This window comes from Passer montanus, unplaced genomic scaffold (assembly GCF_014805655.1).
Source record: "Passer montanus isolate IOZ18808 unplaced genomic scaffold, ASM1480565v1 scaffold36, whole genome shotgun sequence".
NCBI classification, from domain to species: domain Eukaryota; kingdom Metazoa; phylum Chordata; class Aves; order Passeriformes; family Passeridae; genus Passer; species Passer montanus.
In genome coordinates, this window is record NW_024368374.1 from 6092437 (window position 1) to 6111789 (window position 19353).

Consider the following 19353-nt stretch of genomic DNA (forward strand, 5'->3'; position numbering starts at 1 on the left):
CTATCACCTGGCAGACATAACACATAGTGACAAAATGAAGATAAGTGACAAATAAAGATGAAGAAAAATGGTAGTGCTCATAAAAACATGGAGAACACTTACAAAACTTGCCCCATGATTTTTCTGTTTAAAATTGCAAGTTATTTTCCATAACCACAGAGAATAACCATGTCCAACTGCAGAGAGAGCCCACTCCCACTTACTTTTATCATCTCCACTGTTGTAAGCATCACTATCAGGAGAATGATCCCGGCGACGTTTGGGTGACTGACGGGGACTTGGACTGCTTTCGTTTCTGTGACGCTTCCTGAAAAAAGAACATGCACCATCAAATTTCTTTAGGATGTTTTGAGTTTATCATCAATACAATTCCTGAAGTCTAAGCACCTCATACAGAAGACATTTAAAGATGTCATAAAGTTCTGTAGTTTTCTAAGTTGCCATTCCAAGTAACAGCTATGCTCTTAAAGGAAGCACAACACAACACTGGGGATATTTTTCACACCTTCACTGGTAGCCTTCTGATATTGGAAATTTGGTAGTGCAAAAGGTAATGCATGTTCCAAAGAAATTTAATTAACAAAGTCACAAACCCTGACCTAGATGGCTGCTATTTGAATTTCAGACTTCATAAAGTACCACAGTTTTCTACTACATTTCCATTAGTGACTGTATTATTAAAGGCAAGACAATGCAAGCATACATAAAAGGGAAAATTACATTGTCCGACTCAACTCGTAGCTCATGAGCAGTTCCGTGATTCAGCACTAACAAAACACTGGCATAACTTCACCAGCATAGTACCAATTTGGGGGCTACCAGCATGTGCCACACAGATGCAGAGGAGACAGCTCCAGACCAAGTCTATACATAAAAGAGGATGTCTTCTTCCTTAAGATACTCCCCTGTTTATTAACTTAGCAAATGCAGCAGTAAAAGACTGCCCTTTTTTTTTTCTTTGACTGGAGTAACATTTAGATCCACTCACTTTGATTTTCTTTCCTCGTGGACATCTCTTGAGCCTCTTTCTTCTCGAATATCTTCTCTCTTATCCCTGCGGTCTTCCCTTCCTTTTTCTTTGTCATCCCAGTCTCTCTGGCGGTCCCTTTCTTTGTCTCTGTCTCGACCTCTCTCCCTTTCGCGCTCCCGCTCCCGATCTCTCTCTCGTTCTCGCTCCCTTTCTCGTTCCTCCCGCTCTCGCTCCCGCTCCTTCTCCCTCTCCCTCTCTCGCTCCCTTTCCCTGTCATGGTCTCTGTCCCGGTCCCGCTCACGGTCCCTGTCTTTGTCCCGCTCTCTGTCCCTCTCCCGTTCCCGAGCACGATCTCGTTCCAACTCTCTTTCTTTCTCCCTCTCCCTTTCCCGGTCTCTTTCTCTTTCTCTCTCTCGGTCCCTCTCCCTTTCCCGCTCTCTCTCACGGGCCCTTTCATCTCTCCTGTCATCAGACCGATCCACCCTTCGCTCCTCTCTCCTCTCCTCCCGCTCGAGATCATCACTCCGTCCTTGGTGCCGTACCGGTGAGCTGGCTCTCTGATCTGCAAACAGAACCAGGTTTGATTACCAAGTGCTAAATGGATATACATGGCTTCTACTGCACTAATAAAAAAAGAGCTTTTGTCTTGATAATCTAGATCTTGGTCTGCATTAAAAGAAAAGCAACTCCCTGCAGAAACTCGAATATTCCCTTTGGAGAAGAAAGACAAAAAGCAGAATTAATTTTGAAAGAATTCTTCAACATTTAGGAAGTGGGCTTTGCTTACTTAACCAAAAGTTGCCAAAAAAAAAAATTTCTACCAGATTTTTCTGAATGACATTTAGGAAGTGGGCTTTGCTTACTGAACCAAAAGTTGCCAAAAAAAAATTTTTTCTACCAGATTTTTCTGAATGGCTTTGAAAGACAAATATATGCCTCACAATGTAGCTATTACTATAGCATTACCCAGTGATTCCAAATCTAGTATAAGATCTTAAAAAGCTGGCAATGGTATGCATAAGAAATGTTAAGACTTCTGTACAAAGATTTTACTTCCTAAATCTATTAGGAGTCAAGTACTTCACAAGGACTCAAGCTATTTACAACACAGAGTAGAAATTCCTGCAAAATTAGAAATACTGGCTTGTCTCATCACAGATGAGATCCTTGCACAGAAACACACAACCAAGTCTACAAGATAGGGAGAGACAAAGATAAGACAGGGGAAGCACAGCTGCCAGAAGTTTTCATTTGTGTTCACTGCAGTCTTACAGTTTAGAATCTGAGTCTGCTGTTGTTCAGACAGTGGATTAGAGTCAGAGGGAAAACTAAACATGTAGAAAATGACTGATCCAGAAGAACAGTGAAATCTGATTTGTCCAATTGCATTTACTCTCCACAGACTTATCTACATATTCTTCATTGTACTTTGGATATTTTTGAGCATTTCTGTAAGTTTTGACTACTTCACAGCAACTTCTGTGCTCATGTTAGTAGTGTTTGAGCCACAACAAATCAATAAAACTATTTTCCTACAACATATATATAAAAACACTACACAAAAGAGGGAAAAAATGGCATGAACAGAGATTGGTATTTCTCGGTCCATTACTCTGAGGCTGAGTGCACTTTGCTGTAAATTGAGACAATGTCCACTAGGCGTGAGCAGGCAGAGTTTGGACAGAACTAAATCAATAAAACGTGCATTTCCATCAGTTTAATCAATTTTCATCCCTGAGTGAATTAACAATGATTTAGTGCTCCCCTGTTACCACATAAAATTAAAAGCAAAGCTGAGTGACATTTCTGCCTTTTTAAAAAGGTAAACCATCAATCCACACAATCGGTTCTGTGAACATGTTGCACATTCTTTTAATAGGGCCTACAGCACTGTAATATGATTTACTCTGCATACCAAGTATTAGATTTTATAAAGAAGTTCTGTAACTCCTATTTGTTATGTCAGTTTTGGTGACAAAACATTCACATGAAAGTCTTATGGGAATCAAACACTGCAAGTGTACTACACAATTAAATGCAGATAGTCAGCACTTCTTATGTGACTTCATTTTTTGAAGTAGTTTCAGTGGTTGTTTGGAACACTCGCACATTTGCCTTAGTTGAATAAAGGCAGCTCAAATTTGCAAGCTTGCATTTTAAAATCATACTCCTTGCATATCACAGAATCAAAATCTAAATTTTTCTCAAAATGACAGATATTAAAACTGCAGTCTAACTACGGAAATTGTCTTGAATTGTAACTCTCAGGACTTACTATTGCAAAAAGTGATCTAAGCTTTTAAGGAAGAAGACAACAAATTTTGAATTTATGCTCTATATTTTACCCCCCAAAGGGAAACACAATCCATTCAAAGCAACTTCCCTCCTAGAAGTTTATTTTGTTGTGATTACATGCTTTTATTTCCATTTTTTTTTCTGTCGATTTGGGGTTTTGCTTTTGTTTTTTTTGGGGTGGATGTTTGTTGTTTGTCTTAATAAATTAAGAACTTGCTAGGATATGAAAGGCACAGAATTATATTATATATATATCTGTAGGATTTATTGGGCTGGGGAGGTGAAAGAGATGAAAGCTAGACTGCAAAAGCCAACCCCCAGGACACATTCAGTCTTCAGGATTTTTCAGCTGACATGAAGAAGGAAGCCTGGAGTTTAGGTCTATTGAAACCCTGCCTTGAAGATGAGAGAGAAATCTGAAGCAGAGCCTTTCACAAGAACAAGCAACAACAGATCTGTTTCAATAGGCTAAAAAGTATCTTTTGAAGTGGCATACAAAATATCTCTTTGAAAACTGAAATTACACAGCAGCTAGAATGTATCTGTCACCTGTAAATCAAAACTCAAAGACAGAAAAATAACCCACTATAATTTTATGTTTAGTCTTCACAGCTCCTCTTTTAATTTTCACACTACTTTCATTTCCCTGACTCCTCCTGTTCTCTCAATTGGTGAGCAATACAAATATATTCCAGAGTGTAAGCTGGTACTAAGCTCCTTCAAGCCAACGCAGTGCACTTTCTGGTACAGAAGTCTGACATCTTGCACACTATGTCAAAATAAGTCTTGCATGCTCTTTTCATGATCATTGGTATCTGTATCAATGCTTAGTTAATAATTATTGACAACAGCAAAGCACTCATCACTATTGAACCCCCCAGACAATATTTGAATTAAGCATAAATTTAAACTGTCACTTACTTTAGTAGCAAGTAGTCCATAATTGTCAGTCTAGTTTAGGCCTTCCCCAAAACACACTCAAGCAATTTACAGAAAAAAAGCATAATGTTTCTATACAGGCAAACAGAATCCGTAACAAAATGCCATCATGACTCTAAGCTTAACACGCTTATGAACTATGAAGTGGTGGAGTAGGCAAAAATATTTGACAATGAAGTTGTACAATGAAATCCCTTGAAGTTCAGTTTGTTTAAGTAATACTTGGATGAATAGAGTCAAAACCTAGGCACAGGGCTGGAGAAAAGCCGTGCATACAATACCAATGAATGATCTTTCAACAGAAGTTATATCAAGGACAGGAGTAGTGTCAGTGTGTGGTTGTGGTGTCAGATGAGCTCTTTATGAATTGGTGTGGGAGCAGAACAAGGTAAAAAAAGGAGGGAAACACACACATTCATACATGCATGTTTGATTACAGATGTATGAGTAAAACCAGACATTAAAATACCTCTTTCTCTGTTGTCACGCCTATCCCGTTCACTGTGTCTTCTTTCAAAGGAGGAATCCCTTGCTTGATCCCGACTGTCATAGCGATCCCGGTCAGCGTAGCTACTCCTCGATTCCCAGCTGTCGTGGTAGTTTCCACTACTGCTGTGACCATCAGCCTGGGATCCTCTAGTCCCCCGACTTCCTAATGTAGATGGAGCAACACGAAACATGAGTTCCACACCTAAGGAAACCCACTGGTATCTTATACCAACTGATGTATTAACATCTAATAAATTTGAATTAGCTGTTCATGGGCTGAAGATTGTAACATCAAACTCTACTTAACCAACAACTCAATTTTCTTATGTTTTAACTGTTTAAAGTTATTATTTGCACACTACGAAATCAAGACTTTCTAAATCCTCATGCCCCGGTCATAGTACAAAGTCTCCTGACTAGAAGTATCAGTCTAAAAGCCAGTTCACAATTGTTCTGAATAGACTGTAAGCTAACAGTGCAGCAAGAACAGGCAGAGAAAGCAGAGATCATTCTCCCTGTAAAAACTGTACATAATTTCCCTAATGAAAATGTTACAAGCCTGAAAAAGCAAAAAAAATTCTAGATTATCAAAAGTTGTTGGTTTTTATAATTATTAGTATTAATGCATCAGACTTCAGAAACCATTTTAAAGAATAAAGGCACACTTTTTGGAAATCAGATGGGGCACGGTGGTGAGGCAGGGAGAGGTGTGTGTGTGAGAAATGGTTTCCAGGCACCTAAGACATACAGTTGTTTTTGAAAGAGCATAAGAAACCTGCTGCCCAGTGCTCTGAGATGCATTATCCCCTATGAATTTTCCACTACACATCAGCCTCTAGTGCTTGTAGCCATTGAGAAAACCTAGGGTTGCAGAAACATTAGAGTGATGTAGGGTTAGGCTTTGTTTTAAAATGGGATGGCAGAATACCAATGTTATGCCAATTTAATGAATGGAGAAGACAGAAGTGCTATAAATTTCAACAGCAGTTTTAATTTAATGACAACAGAATTGAACACAGCTTTAAAAGCATGAACTATTTGGCAGTACTTCCATATCGAATATCAAACAAGGCAGTATGAATGCAAATGCTGAATCTTCAATGATAGGGACACACGGATTTTTTAAATTACTCAATACCTTTGTCAGATAATTCAGGACCTCGGCCTCGACTTCTGCCAATTCTATCACTTCTGCTCTCATTTCTGGAGTCACTTCTGGAGTCATTTCTTGTTTCAGTGCGAGAGCTCTCCTCTCTGCCATGGGATCTTCCATAGCTGCGCAAGTCGTCCTGATACTGGTCGTCCTTTTTATGGGTATCACGGCTCTCTCTGTCTCTGTAGTCATGGGAGTCTCGCGTGGAGCGCGAGTCTCTCTGGTCACGACTGTCTTTGGTGTCCCTGCTATAATCCCGCGTGTCTCTGGAGTCTCGAGTATCTCTGGACTCCCGCGGCTCCCGCCGATCTCTGGTGTCTCTTGTGTCCCTCCGATCTCTCCCATCACGAGACTCTCTGTCATCCCTGTGGTCCCTGGAGGTACTCTGCTCTTGGTCATAGTCACGATCATCTCTTGTTTCTCTTTCTTTTTCTCTTTTCCCTCTTGTTTCTGTAAAACGTTCAAAAGAATGTTAAATACCTGGCTTAATCTGAGCAAGCAAATATTTAGCACACAAATAACACTAAAACAACATACTCAAAATACAGGCACTGAATCAAAATCAATACATAAATAGGACAAGATCATGCTGGGTTATCCATCTGTACATTTAGTAAGTTTTAATCATCTTATTCCAAATATGAATCTCTACAGATATTTACCCATTCAAAACGCAGTAAGAATAATAAAAATAAATGTCAAACATACTAAAGAGCATGCGCACTTCAAAAAATTTTAAGGTAGGGTCATCACTCTTCCGATCATAGATTCCTCTTATTTTCTAGACACATGCAGAAGACACTTCCAAAACATCTGTACTATATTTAGACCACTTGTAAGGCCCCAGTGCCCTGCTGAAATCTGTTGGTTTGAGTTTGGGGGTTTGTTTTGTTTTGGGTTTTTTCTACAACATTTTTATAATATCACTGCAATAGGAAGGTAAGTTTACAGCTAGTCTAAAATAGAGTTGACATACACTCTTTGTACTCTGTCTCTGGAGGCAAACAGCATGTTTGCTCATCCCATATTATCCAAACAGAGGAAATGACTGTTTCTTTGCACACACCTCACTTAATGTCAATTACAAAGACAACAGAAAGCAATCAGTGGGAACTGGATTTGGGCACCTCACAGAAAAGAGTAATAGTTACTAAAATGTAGCCTGCCGTGAAAATCACTTTCCTACTAACACCACTATTGCATTACACAAGGAACACCTACACAGAGACCTAAAACCACCTTTACAATCATGAAGTAACTACATAAGCAGTTCTGCCAGGAGTACTTTATTACACAGTACCTGCAAACAGCACCACCAGCACAGCCAGAGTTAACACAGCCAGCATTTTCTTCAACCCCTAGTCACTGGGATGGGATGCACACAATGCCACAATTTGAAAATCAAGTTTCAAAATGCAATTTGCAAACAAACAAAAATGATTCTGAAGTGCTATTTTCATTCATACCGTCCCGCCTCTCGTGGCGCCTGTCATGAGACTGCGAAGTCCGATCACGATCGTGTCTTCCCTTGTCTCTTCCAGGGGATCGGTGTCTCGAAGGACTTCGTTTCCTCTGAGGTGGAGAGGAAGAGTGTGGGGGATAGGGGGAAGATGACCGCCTTGCAGGCGGGGAAGCTGTCCTTTGATAGGATGGAGAAGGAGTCCTTTTGCGGTGTGGGGAAGGAGAATGTCTTTGAACAGAGGAGCCTGACTGCGAGGATGAGGAGTGATGTCTGGAGGATATGGGAGAATGATGCTGACCTGATGGAGAAGCAGACCTGCAAGGCAGAGTTAAAACAGGCACATGTGTCATAATTTGACTTGAAAGGTTCTTGCCGTGCCATACAAAAAAGCAATTAAATTAATTTTTGTATTCTCTACCCTCTGACTGCTGAAAATACATGCTGTTTCTATAAAACATCAAACTTGGCTTCCAACCAGGGTGCCAAGCATATGTTTTCAAAATACGCTTATCGTAAAATTATTATTATTATTTATTTAATGCCCAGGAAAAATTTCCCCAATCAAAATTTTATTACATAGCTACCAGATTGTAGGGGAAGGGAAGGAGGAGGCAGGAAAAAAAATCATTATCTTGTTTTCCATTCCCAAACAAAACCAAATTTTTCTTCAATACAAAATAGTTTTTTGCAGTTCATAATAAAATTACACAGATAATTTTTACAAGGTGTAAGTAAGATTTTTTTGTTTACAACAGCATTGATTTTTTTTTACGAAGCAACAGTGTCTCCTCCTTATAAACTTCTAAATACCTTTTATTTTAAGGATTGATCTTTAAACAGTTCTTAAATCCAGAAAAACCATACATCTATCTACTTAAAATGTTAGCCAACGTGAGTATTTCCACAAACATGGAAAACTCACATCTGATAGAATAAGAAAATGTATACAAAATATTTCTGATCTTTGAAATTCTGTCACCAACTAGATAATTTACACAACAGTAAAAAATTTCCTCATAATACGACTGACATGGACAAAAATACACTTCAATCTTTAGGCTCAGTAGTGGCGTATTTTTTCTCTTATCAACTTCAAAGTAACTTGCAAGTATCTTTTCTCATCTCACATCTACCATAAAACAATCCAATGTTGTTCCAGCTGAAGAGTCACCACAAAAGCCAAACAGTTTGCTTACAACTCTTTGGATTGCTGAATGGATGGGTTTTATTTCACTTGCTTTATCAGCATGCAGAAACATGTATAGCATATGGAGCTTCCCCCACCCTTCAACAGAGGTGCAGAAAATAAAAATGCCTTGCTTTCCATTATACAAACACGGGACTACAGAAGTATTTAGTACTGCCATTCTAAACCTGAGCTTACACTATTTAAGGCCAAAAGAAGGAGCCTACTCCATTTTAATGGATGGTAAAACATTTTTTTTCAAAGCCTCAAGAACTAACAGACATGGTAGCTTCCCTAAAACTTCCTGCAAGAAGCTTTGCACAGCATTGTTTAGCCAGTTGTGCCTGCTTCTCAAGAAAAGGGTGCAGAACCAGGACGTGTGTATCACTTTACCCATTCCAGCACAGAGAAACTCTGCCCGTTTCCAATCTCAAAGGTAAAATATTTTTCCATGTTCTACTTTTTAAAAAGGGGAAGGTAAGGGAGGAAGAAAGTTCCCAAAGGCTCACAGGCTGACTGTATCTCATATCAGACTTCTGAAGTTCTACCTGAAGGCAAAACATTTGAGAGGAACTGATAAACAGACACCTTTCACCATGACTTCAACAGAAGTCATGACTTCTGCTGTTGACATGACAGATACCTTCCATGTAGTAGCAAAAAAAAAAGTCTCAGAGCTCAAGTGTTTGAGGCACAAACATTCACAACAGACTCATAAACAAGTAGTCAAACCAAGAGGGGACTATTAAAGGAAATCCACAGAATTGACCTCTCACCTGCGAGAGGGTGAGAAGTTATGTTTGTGAGTGGTTGACTTGGCTGGAGCTCGGGAGGTTTGCTTTCGCCTTGCAGCAGGTGGTGAGTACTCCCTGGAAGGGGAAGAATTACTGCCAGAGTGATCTGCAGGACTAGGAGAACGTTTCTGTCTACGGGAGCCTTCAGATGGATCCCTGGGAAACATAAACAGCAGCTTGTTTAACAGGGCTACAATGGCATTAACACATTTCTAGGAAACTACAGACACCTCCAAGACAGAGCCTGTGATTATCAAGAGCTATGTTATACAATCATTTGTTCCACCTATGATTTCACATATGAAATTACCTTAAGCTAGCAAAACACAAGAATGCAAGATATGCACTGTACTGTAAAAACTAGAACAAGGTAAAACAAAAAAAAACTGACTGGAATTTTACCTAACATTTCATGTTGTAGTAAAACAGAATTCTTACCAATGGAGAAATATTTTGCTACCTTATTAAAAAAAATTCTGTAATATCAGAACTTTATTTAAGCAGCTTCAAGCTCAGACACATTTTTAAAGGCTAATCCCAGCAGCAAGTGAATGAAAATAATCCATCAAAACCTTCACCTATTTCACTGACTGCACCTCACAGAGATTTGACATTACAACTTCATTTTTATTATGTAGGGGGAAAAAAAGACAAAAATCCAACAGTGAAATACAAGGCTCTAGTCACCACAGCAATACCTGGTTATAGTACAGTGATAAGACAAGTACTGTCATGATGCTTTCAGCGCTACCTAGAATGTTCTATTCTGCTTGCGACTTCCTTCCAGTAATGGAATGTGCAATCATGAGGGAAATAAAATATTTTCAAGTAAGAATTGTGGAATTTATTTGGAATTTATTTAATCAATTAAAAATACATGATTCACTGCTCTTCCAATCCTTAGTCTGCTATGCCAGTTACAAAGTATGACTTAACAACATGTACCCTACTTTCATCAAGAAAATTCAGGATATAAAAATGCAGATCACGTATCTTTCAGCTTAAGTGGATGTAATAGAATAAAAGTGGAAATAACAGAATAGTCACAGTAGTCCACCATTTTTTATATATAAATATGTATATATGCAAAAGTGAAGCAATTCTAAAATGTCACTAGTCTTTTACAACCTCAAAAATACTTTAACCTACTGAAGATTAGGGAGAGTTTAAATGCACACTGACAACTTGTAAAGATATTAGTCCTCTAAGACTTCAGAAAAGCATGCAATCAGACCAGTGAATGACTTCAATAAAGATTTTGGCAAACAACCTGCACCATTGGTGAAGATCCAAATTCTTGAGAAGTAATGAAGCTTTCAAAGAGGCATTTTACAAACTCACTAAGTTATGCAATTAAAACCTACCAATCTGTTAGTTATAGTCTATCAACCCACCTACATAACATACTGAAAATACTTCACTGAGTACTGGAAAGGTTGTTGGCAAAGTAGGTAATACCACCCTTATTATTCAGTGTTCTATAAAATATAATTTTAAAAGCAAGGCTAGAGTTAAAAACTAATAATGCAAGATAACTTACCTCTGCTTCTCCTTTTTCTCCTTGTGCCTTTCAAAGTCACGCCCTCTCTCTTTCACGTCCCTTGCCTTTTCTTCTGAACGTTCTTTTGCTTTATGTTTTTCTTTGTGTTTTTTCCCCAGGGGAGTTTCCTCTTGTACTGGAGGAGGAGGGCTAGGGGTACGAGGACCTTTCTTTTTACTCTGGGTACTTTTAGAGCTCCTAGAGAGAAATTAACAGGGTGGGGGATATAAAAATGAAGAGTTGACGACTATTTTGAACAATAATTTCTCAGACATGGACAGGAAGTCGTAACATAAAAGGCCTTGAAGCTTTTAGGATGGGATTTACCAACTCCCTTAGCAAGCACCATTCAATAGCAGAACTTGACAGAAAGGTGAATAGAGTTGGTAAAAATTTATATGGAGCTCCTCAATTTATAGACTTTTTTTCTGAGGGAAGTGAACAAAATTAGGAATTGCTCTTGTTCAGACAGAACCAGTTTTCAAAGATAAAATGCCCTGACATGAACTGTGTACATCAGAAGACAAAAACCATACAATACCTTGTCTGTTTATACTCCCATTTCTGCAATGCAATACCCAACCACATACACAAAATTACTTTTACTACTCATGTTTTCAATTTAATGTTAACTACCTGACAGGATGAAGCATCTAAACATTCTTGAGTATGCATCTCACAATATGAAACATTATGTATTTTCTGCATAATTTACCACTAAAATAAATCCTATCAACTAGGTATCACTGCATATGTCAGTAGTATACCAGCACATGCTATATCATTCCTGCAGCAGAAACAATGTCGTTCTGTCCCTATTTTAAAGAGGATTTTAACAAATAGGTTAAATAGGGGATTTTACCAAACACAGATGTGTCTGGTTACACTGCTGCAGTAATTTCTTTCCTATCTAAAAGCTGCAAACAACAATTCAAAATGTCTCATTTTGAGCAATGTCAACAATTTTGAAACAATGTCAAATGCCAGCAAGAACTTTAGAAGCAGGTTTGGAGATTGACTTTGGTGGCACAGCACTCGGTTAAAATCCTGTGATTTTTACATATTTTATCCTTAATTCTTCCCTGCCCCCACCATCACTCACTTCTTATCCTCTGAATTCTGATTAAATTCCCTGCCTTGAAAGTCACACATTGTATCTTGAACAGTAATATGCAATACCAACAGAATGTGCAGTTGGTCAAATTTTAAACTCTTCAATTTAGAGATGTTGCTTCACAGGCTGCAGCATTTCAAACAGAAGTGTTTTCCACTTTTCAATGGTTTCTATTTTCTCATCACCTCACAAAGATTCGGGAAATTCAAAGAGAAAAGGTCTGCTTGTAAACCATGAAAATAATCAATTGAAAACTACATCCACATGGCAATTATCTGCATAAGATGATTCACAACGCACAATTTAGAGATCTTCTCCTAAATTTATATAATCAAGGACACTGAAAGGAAGGAAAATGGAAAACATTCTTTATGAAAACTCCAGTAATTAATATGTGGTCCTCTATTCTCACTCTCTTGCAAGATGCATCTACATACTGACCTCTGCTGCTCCAAAAGTGGTGAAGAGACAGTAGATGCTTTCTTGTCTTTCTTACTAGCTGAAGATGATGATTTGGGACTGGATCTTCGTTTTGGAGATTTGCTAGACTTTTGTGGTGATGGTGATGGTGATAATTTAGATCTAACCACCTCTGGAGAAATCTTGAGGGAAAGAATACAATTAACCAGTAAGATACTGACACTCAAACATGTAATTCAGCAAGAGAGAGAGTATGAGAACCATGTACATCTCTATTTCAACCTTATCACATTGTTTGCAAAGACCAGCATAAAAGAAGACAAGAGATAAAGCGTGGAGGAAGAGAAGGTGATGCACTCTGTAATACATTACAAAAACTGTAACTTAAGGTTTAAAATAACTATTCTCACAACTAACACACAGGTTTGTTTTAAAAAGAAAGACATCCTTAGAGGATTTTTTTTTTAGTCTTCCCCAAAATTTTAGAGTTTCTAACACCTACAGCTTTGTCTCTGTCACTCTATTCTCTTACTACAAGGCAAGCTGGAAAATGAGATTGAGAAATGTCTTGTGTTTTCTTTTACCCATCTTCTCTGTTACAGATCTTACTAGTTTTGTATCACTAAAATGCATTAAATCCTACTCATTTAATAGCTGACTTCACAAAGGAAAAAACTTGGTTACTCTGCTGATGATTGATCAGACAGTCACATCAAGTACTCGTCACATATTAATTATATAGGTGCCAGTTATTTACTATCATGTAATACAATTGTGCATTTTCAGCCCAAAAACTTTAAGTCTTCTGAGAAACAATTAGAAGCCTATGAAGTGGCTGATGACTTGTCCTTTTTTATTTCACATTTACATGATACAAACCTCTTTTTTAATTACTATTGTGCTGATGATTCATCAGACAGTCACATCAAGTACTCAAGTCACATATTAATTATATAGGTGCCAGTTATTTACTATCATGTAACACAATTGTGCATTTTCAGCCCAAAAACTTTAAGTCTTCTGAGAAACAATTAGAAGCCTATGAAGTGGCTGATGACTTGTCCTTTTTTATTTCACATTTACATGATACAAACCTCTTTTTTAATTACTATTTCCTCTCGTTTCTCCATGTTTTCCTGTTCCAATTTCATGAGTTCTCTCTGAATCTTTTGGCGCTTCATTTCCAAAGACAGCTCATGATCATAATCATAATTAACATCTCCATTATCAGAGTCTTTATTTGAAGAAAAAAAGTAAATAGATTAGTAGACAATTTCTTATGAAAAATACAACAATAACATTCAGCATACTAGACAGCAACTATAAATATTTCCATGACTTTTAAGCACTGCATAAATGGACCAAGGAATGAATGCCAAATTTCTTCTCCAGTTCTGTGTGCAAACCTGAAGTAATTCCAGTTAGTTCCATACAACCTGAAGTTCAACTTTTAAACTTCATTAAAAAGAACACTGTAACTTCTCTCATGGACATTCATCCAAGGCAGCAAGGCAAACAAAGTAAACCACTTTATATTTAAATAACAAAAAAAACTGTGTGTCTTCACAAGGAGTAAAAATATGTAGAGCACTACTCAAGTGGGGAACTCACATGAAACAGATTCATATAGCAATGCACGATACTAGAGGGGTTCATTTAATAGACTGCCTTACAAATCAATTTATATACTTAATTAATTACATGTAAATATTGATTTTAAAATAAGAGAGGAGTTATGTATTAACCCTTTCATTGGATGAACATACACTTCAAGAGTTTACATCTGGTTTTACAACATTATCACTGTTTGGTTTTCATAGTAGAAAAAAATGCTATTTCTCTCACTTTTTCATTAAGTTATGGACAGTTACTATCTTAAGCTTCCAACATGGCAACTAGAATCTTACCGAAAATTGAATTTATTCACTCTGTTTACATTAATTTTGTTTATGGCTATTTAAGTCTAATATTCGGAAAGCATTTTGGGAAAATATCTGTCAGAGAAAAGATGACTAAGATGACTCCATTAAAAAGTTGTTAGCTTTCACTCCCTTCCTACATACAGGAACTACATAAAAGGTAGTTTCTTCATTGCAAATATATTCATTATATGTGAATTCCCTCAGATGAGATCAGAATTGTCTTTTTTTTCTCAAAACATTGTAACTACTTCTGAAACACATGCTCAGAAAACTACAGAAACACCACAGGTCAGTAGAAGCTCCTGTAACATCACTATCAGGTCAACCTGGACTCTAACAGAAGAGAAACTTATGAGAGAAGAAAACTGCCAACAGCAACAATGCAATTTTTACTAAATACTCTAAGTCCTCCAAACCCAAAAACTCCCACCCAAAAACTCATACAGAAGTGACTACAAAGGAAATGGAAGACACTTAGCATTCTTCAAATATTTTTGGAACATAAATATTTCACCGATGTCCACCTTCAACTGTTGCTATTCTAATGGAGACCTTGTTAATGACAGTTTACACCATTACAAATTATGCAATAAAAATGGCTGACTTGTGAATTCAAAAGAGTTACACTTTCTTCTCAGACTGACAGGTTCCAAAATTACTTTAAATGCAATTTGGATTAATCTAGTGACTTTAATGTGAAAGATTCACTACGGAGTACACTATACCAAAATTCTTCATTGCCTGAGTAGTCAAGAGGGGTGAAAAAAAAAAAAAGCCTGTGTTTTTAAAGCTACTTGGTTTAACCACTGTAGCAGTCCAACTCAGGAGAACTTGTTAGTTCTCCTCAAAAAAAAACCCCAACAACTACTACTGCATGAAAGTATTCTGCTTAGAAACCAAATCTTGAGGCATTCCACTTGATACACAGCTCAGAAATCTCACAGCTCTTTGAGGCATCAGGGGACTGTCACTTCAATACATACCTTCTCTATTTGTTTCCCAATCCCCATTTTCCTCTTCGCTTTCTGGTGTTCGTTCCTTTGTAATTTTGATATCCTCCTTTTCTCTATGTCTTCCTCGTGAGGACTCTTTCTATAAAGGGAAAAATGCCACATTAGAGTAAACAACTTTATTTTAAAAGAAGCCTGAAGAAGCAGGTGTATTTTACATGGTACTTTGGCTGGGGTTTTTTCATAGTACAAAAAGCATTTTCCCCTTTAGCTTGTTGAACAAATACCTTCCTAAACAAGCAGAAACTCCACAGGCTACATGTTCTAATGCAATTTCATATAATCAGAATGCAAATAGCAGATGAGGAAAAGAGAAGAAAGGATTCATAAAATAAGACGGCTTAAAGGCAGGGCAAGAGTCAAGCACATATCAGAGAATAAAGTTTAAAATAGGCACCGAAAGAAGAGATTAAGTTCTAAAGACCAGAAGTTTAATGAACATTTATAGAGTACAATTTTAACAGCTTGAGTAAGAATTCTCAGCTGTAAATAAGAATATTTATATGCAAGGCAGATGAGCCTCAGAAGTGGAACCATTTAACTCTTCAGAGGATAAAGAATGTGGAAGGGGAGGAGATAATAAATAAACCTAGAGACCCTTGGCGGGCAGAAGGGAAAAATTCTAAAGCAACACAATCAAATCAAGTTCCATTGACAGGTTTGTGTTTGACTTTCACTGTCTCCAAGAGAAGTCTGTCTAATGCAGTAGCACCCATTTCCCATGTCCTGGGAACACCTAAGAAAGCCAGAGACTACCCATACAAGAAAAAATATCATTTCAAATCATCTGATGTTGTGCTGCTCTTATGCCCCTGCTAAATTCCAATACAGAGCTACATAGTTGCACCTCTGCATCTGCTGAAGCAACATTCTCTGTGTGATGTACCTGGGCTCAAGTGGAATACAGGACAAAGTTTCTTCACTACTAGCAAAAGAAGAAAATTCAAGCTTATAAGTATCTCAGGCTAATTTCTTAAACAGGAAACCAGAACAGCAAAATCTGTCCCATAGCCCTGTTGTTCTCAGGCCACATAGTGCCCTCTTTTGTTTTTCTGGGGATTCTTTCATGCTGGTATGTGGGAGAAACACCAAGAAAAGGAGATGCCTGAGAATTTCACTAGCTAGTCCTTATTGGGACTTAGATCATGATTTAATTTAAATCCTTAGCATCACCTTAGAAACACATTAAGGAAACAAAACAAAATTGCAGACAGTCACTCAAAAATGAGTAAAATGCAACTATTCCTTTTTATTCAGTAACAATGTTAAAAACATGTCTCTAATTTAATGATGTAAATCTCTAAAATTATGCAGAAGGTCATAACTTACTGAGTCATGTTGGTTGCTGACATCAACTGCAGACAAGTCTACATCCACTAAGCCACTGTCCCACCATGTACTACAGACATTCAGTCTAAGGGCCAGAATTCTACTATGCCCCAAAGCAAATTACTTTAAAAGAAAATTACTCTGATGACATCTAAAAATCTGGAAGTATAACAAGCCTTCTCTGCAACCATTCTTTTCTTTCATAAGACTGTTCTTATTTTTCTAGCCCACCCTCCATGAAGCCCACAGCTGTTCTACTGAGCTGTATACTTCTTCTATATACATCAACTAAGTCCTATAACATAAACAAAACCACAATTTCTTCAATATGAATACTAGCTTCTATTAATTCAACACTACCTCTTACTGGCAAACTGAAATATGAACACTAGGACAATCTCTCTATGCCGATTTAAAAAAATCTCCCAAAGACAATTCATCAAATACCTTGTCATGAAAGAATGCGCAGCAAGTCAATGCTTCAAGTCCAATTTAATAACCCATGTTAAAAAAACTACACAACCTGTATGTATCATGCCTACCTCCTCAGACTTACAAGCCAATACAAGCAGCTTGCAAAAGCCTGTTTCTTCTCCTTTCAGTGGAAAGATTTGGTAGTGGCACAATCATATTTCTACAGAAGAACTGAGAACAAAAACAGCTATCCAACTGAAATACTGAATATAGGGAAAGCATGGTATTTTACACGGATGTAGTTTAGTTGTCAAGAAACAAGATTTTGACAACATTGCACCTTGAAAAACTAATATCAGTTTAGAAACTGAGTATATTTTTCCTGGGGCATGCTAATCAAGAATTTAATTTATGACAGTTTAGAACACACACCTAATTTTTCTTACTGAAAAATCTTCAACACATTCCTTATATTTTACTTGTTACACTCATAACACATTTGATTCTCTCATACTATGGGAATGAAATATTTCCTTCATATCCTTACAGACCTTTTTTGTCTCTCCCTTAACAAGCCAAGAATAAAGTAAATTAAGTTCCTAAAGGCCAATAGCATGACTGTCACTGGTACCTGAAGATGCTGTATATTCACTCTTGCTAACAACTTCTCTGCAGACTCTGAAGAAATGCCATTTACTAGATGAGAAGCATTACACTTACATAATATATTTATTTACTTAAAAACATTATAGCTTGTCTTAAGAGGAAATTATTTAGTAGACTTTGTCTATGCTGTTTTTAGTTATATGCTCACAGCTAAACATAGCAGGTGTTGGGTAGATGTTTACAGTTTCATGTTGATGTTTAAGAGAGATGCCACATAAGAAAGGGAAAACTCATGACATTATGGCTGACTTCTGTGAGATTTTAATTTCATGTCTATTCAAGTTGAAGTTCGATGTCCCATGTGATCAGCACTCTACAGCACAAGACTTGATGTCTACTTGAATAAATTTCCCACTACTGCCAGAAAAGCCTAGCCAAGCACAAAAGGACTCATCCAATCTGTAAAACATGCTTCTAGCCAAGAAGTGTTACTTTGCCAACACCAATGGAAAGAACAGACGACTGATACAACCTACAATTCTTGCATTGCAGAAACCTCGGTTTCAACCTTATCAGGTTGCACATATACATGCAGCAACAAAACAAACTTATTCCAAAGCACAGATTCCTTTAAACCTACAGTAAACTATGCATATTACAGCTACAACTTTTTGGGCAAGCACAGTTCCACTTTGCTCTAGGTATAATATCTTTATAGTGTAAACTACTACCACGCTACAGAAACACGTTAAGTAAATGAATCTGAAGTTCCCCTGACATTAAGAGGTATTTGTTCCCATTTCAGAGATGGATGACAACACTGAGTCCTATTTCCAGTGGAAATAAAAGCTACAGTGACAAAATCCACAGATATGAAACAAGTGATACACATTCCTTACAAAAACCTTCCTAAATGTATGTTAAGCTCCTCCCACTGTTTCTCCCAAATCACACACACCTTCCACGTTAACACCTTAGGTAAGACTTCATACACACCCATGTAACTGTCTTATAATACGGTGAAAAATTTAAAATAAAGTCTTCCAACTGAATACAGTAACAGCAGGAACCTCATCTAGTTATTTGTATAATGATTCATACATTAACATACAGTGCTGAAGCAACTCCAAACACAAATCCAAGAAACACAAAAACAACTAAGTTTAATGTAGGTGTCCACATAACACAGCATAGTGTCACTGCAAATAACAGTACAAAGCATGAAGAAATAAAAAGGGAGAGTCTATAAACTGCCAATATAGGAAGTTTCTTCCTGAAACAGATTGTACTAGTTATGTCTCCAAAGAATAAAAATCTCTTCTGAAAAGATTTTATACTAGTTATACTCTCTTAGCTTCTTGTGGAACCTATTCAGCTTTGTGTGTCTATCTTCTGGCAACCAGGCAGAATTGTTATATATAACATAAACAGCATTTCAACCCTTGTTATTTTCAAATTTACCACTCTTTCTACTGGGATAAAGTATGAATATGACGCATCTAACTCACATTCTCTCAAACATACATTATATGCATTCGTCCCATGTCCTCTCTTCTCTCCAGTTTATTTCTCACCTCTTTGCCCACTTCAAAAAGACCTTTGACTGTATTTTCTTGCATACAGGTGATGACAACCAAAGAGCATTTCAAATAAAACTGGACCATGAATTTCTACAGCATATTATCAATCATTTTCTATTCCATGTTTATA

At 37.3% G+C, this 19353-nt stretch overlaps 1 protein-coding gene across 2 annotated transcripts in view; it reads right to left on the reverse strand.

Moving 5' to 3' along the window:
• ZC3H13 (zinc finger CCCH-type containing 13) overlaps positions 1-19353 on the reverse strand; it is a 45054-nt gene that overhangs the window by 11652 nt on the left and 14049 nt on the right. For both annotated transcript variants that reach the window (XM_039716581.1, XM_039716580.1), the window contains exons 4-13: positions 15268-15376; positions 13457-13596; positions 12384-12544; positions 10829-11026; positions 9271-9444; positions 7313-7623; positions 5832-6296; positions 4674-4856; positions 989-1532; positions 204-307 (exon numbers count right to left, since the gene is read on the reverse strand). In XM_039716581.1, the coding sequence (XP_039572515.1) occupies positions 204-307; positions 989-1532; positions 4674-4856; positions 5832-6296; positions 7313-7623; positions 9271-9444; positions 10829-11026; positions 12384-12544; positions 13457-13596; positions 15268-15376 (2389 nt within the window). The remainder of the gene's footprint in view (positions 1-203; positions 308-988; positions 1533-4673; positions 4857-5831; positions 6297-7312; positions 7624-9270; positions 9445-10828; positions 11027-12383; positions 12545-13456; positions 13597-15267; positions 15377-19353) is intronic.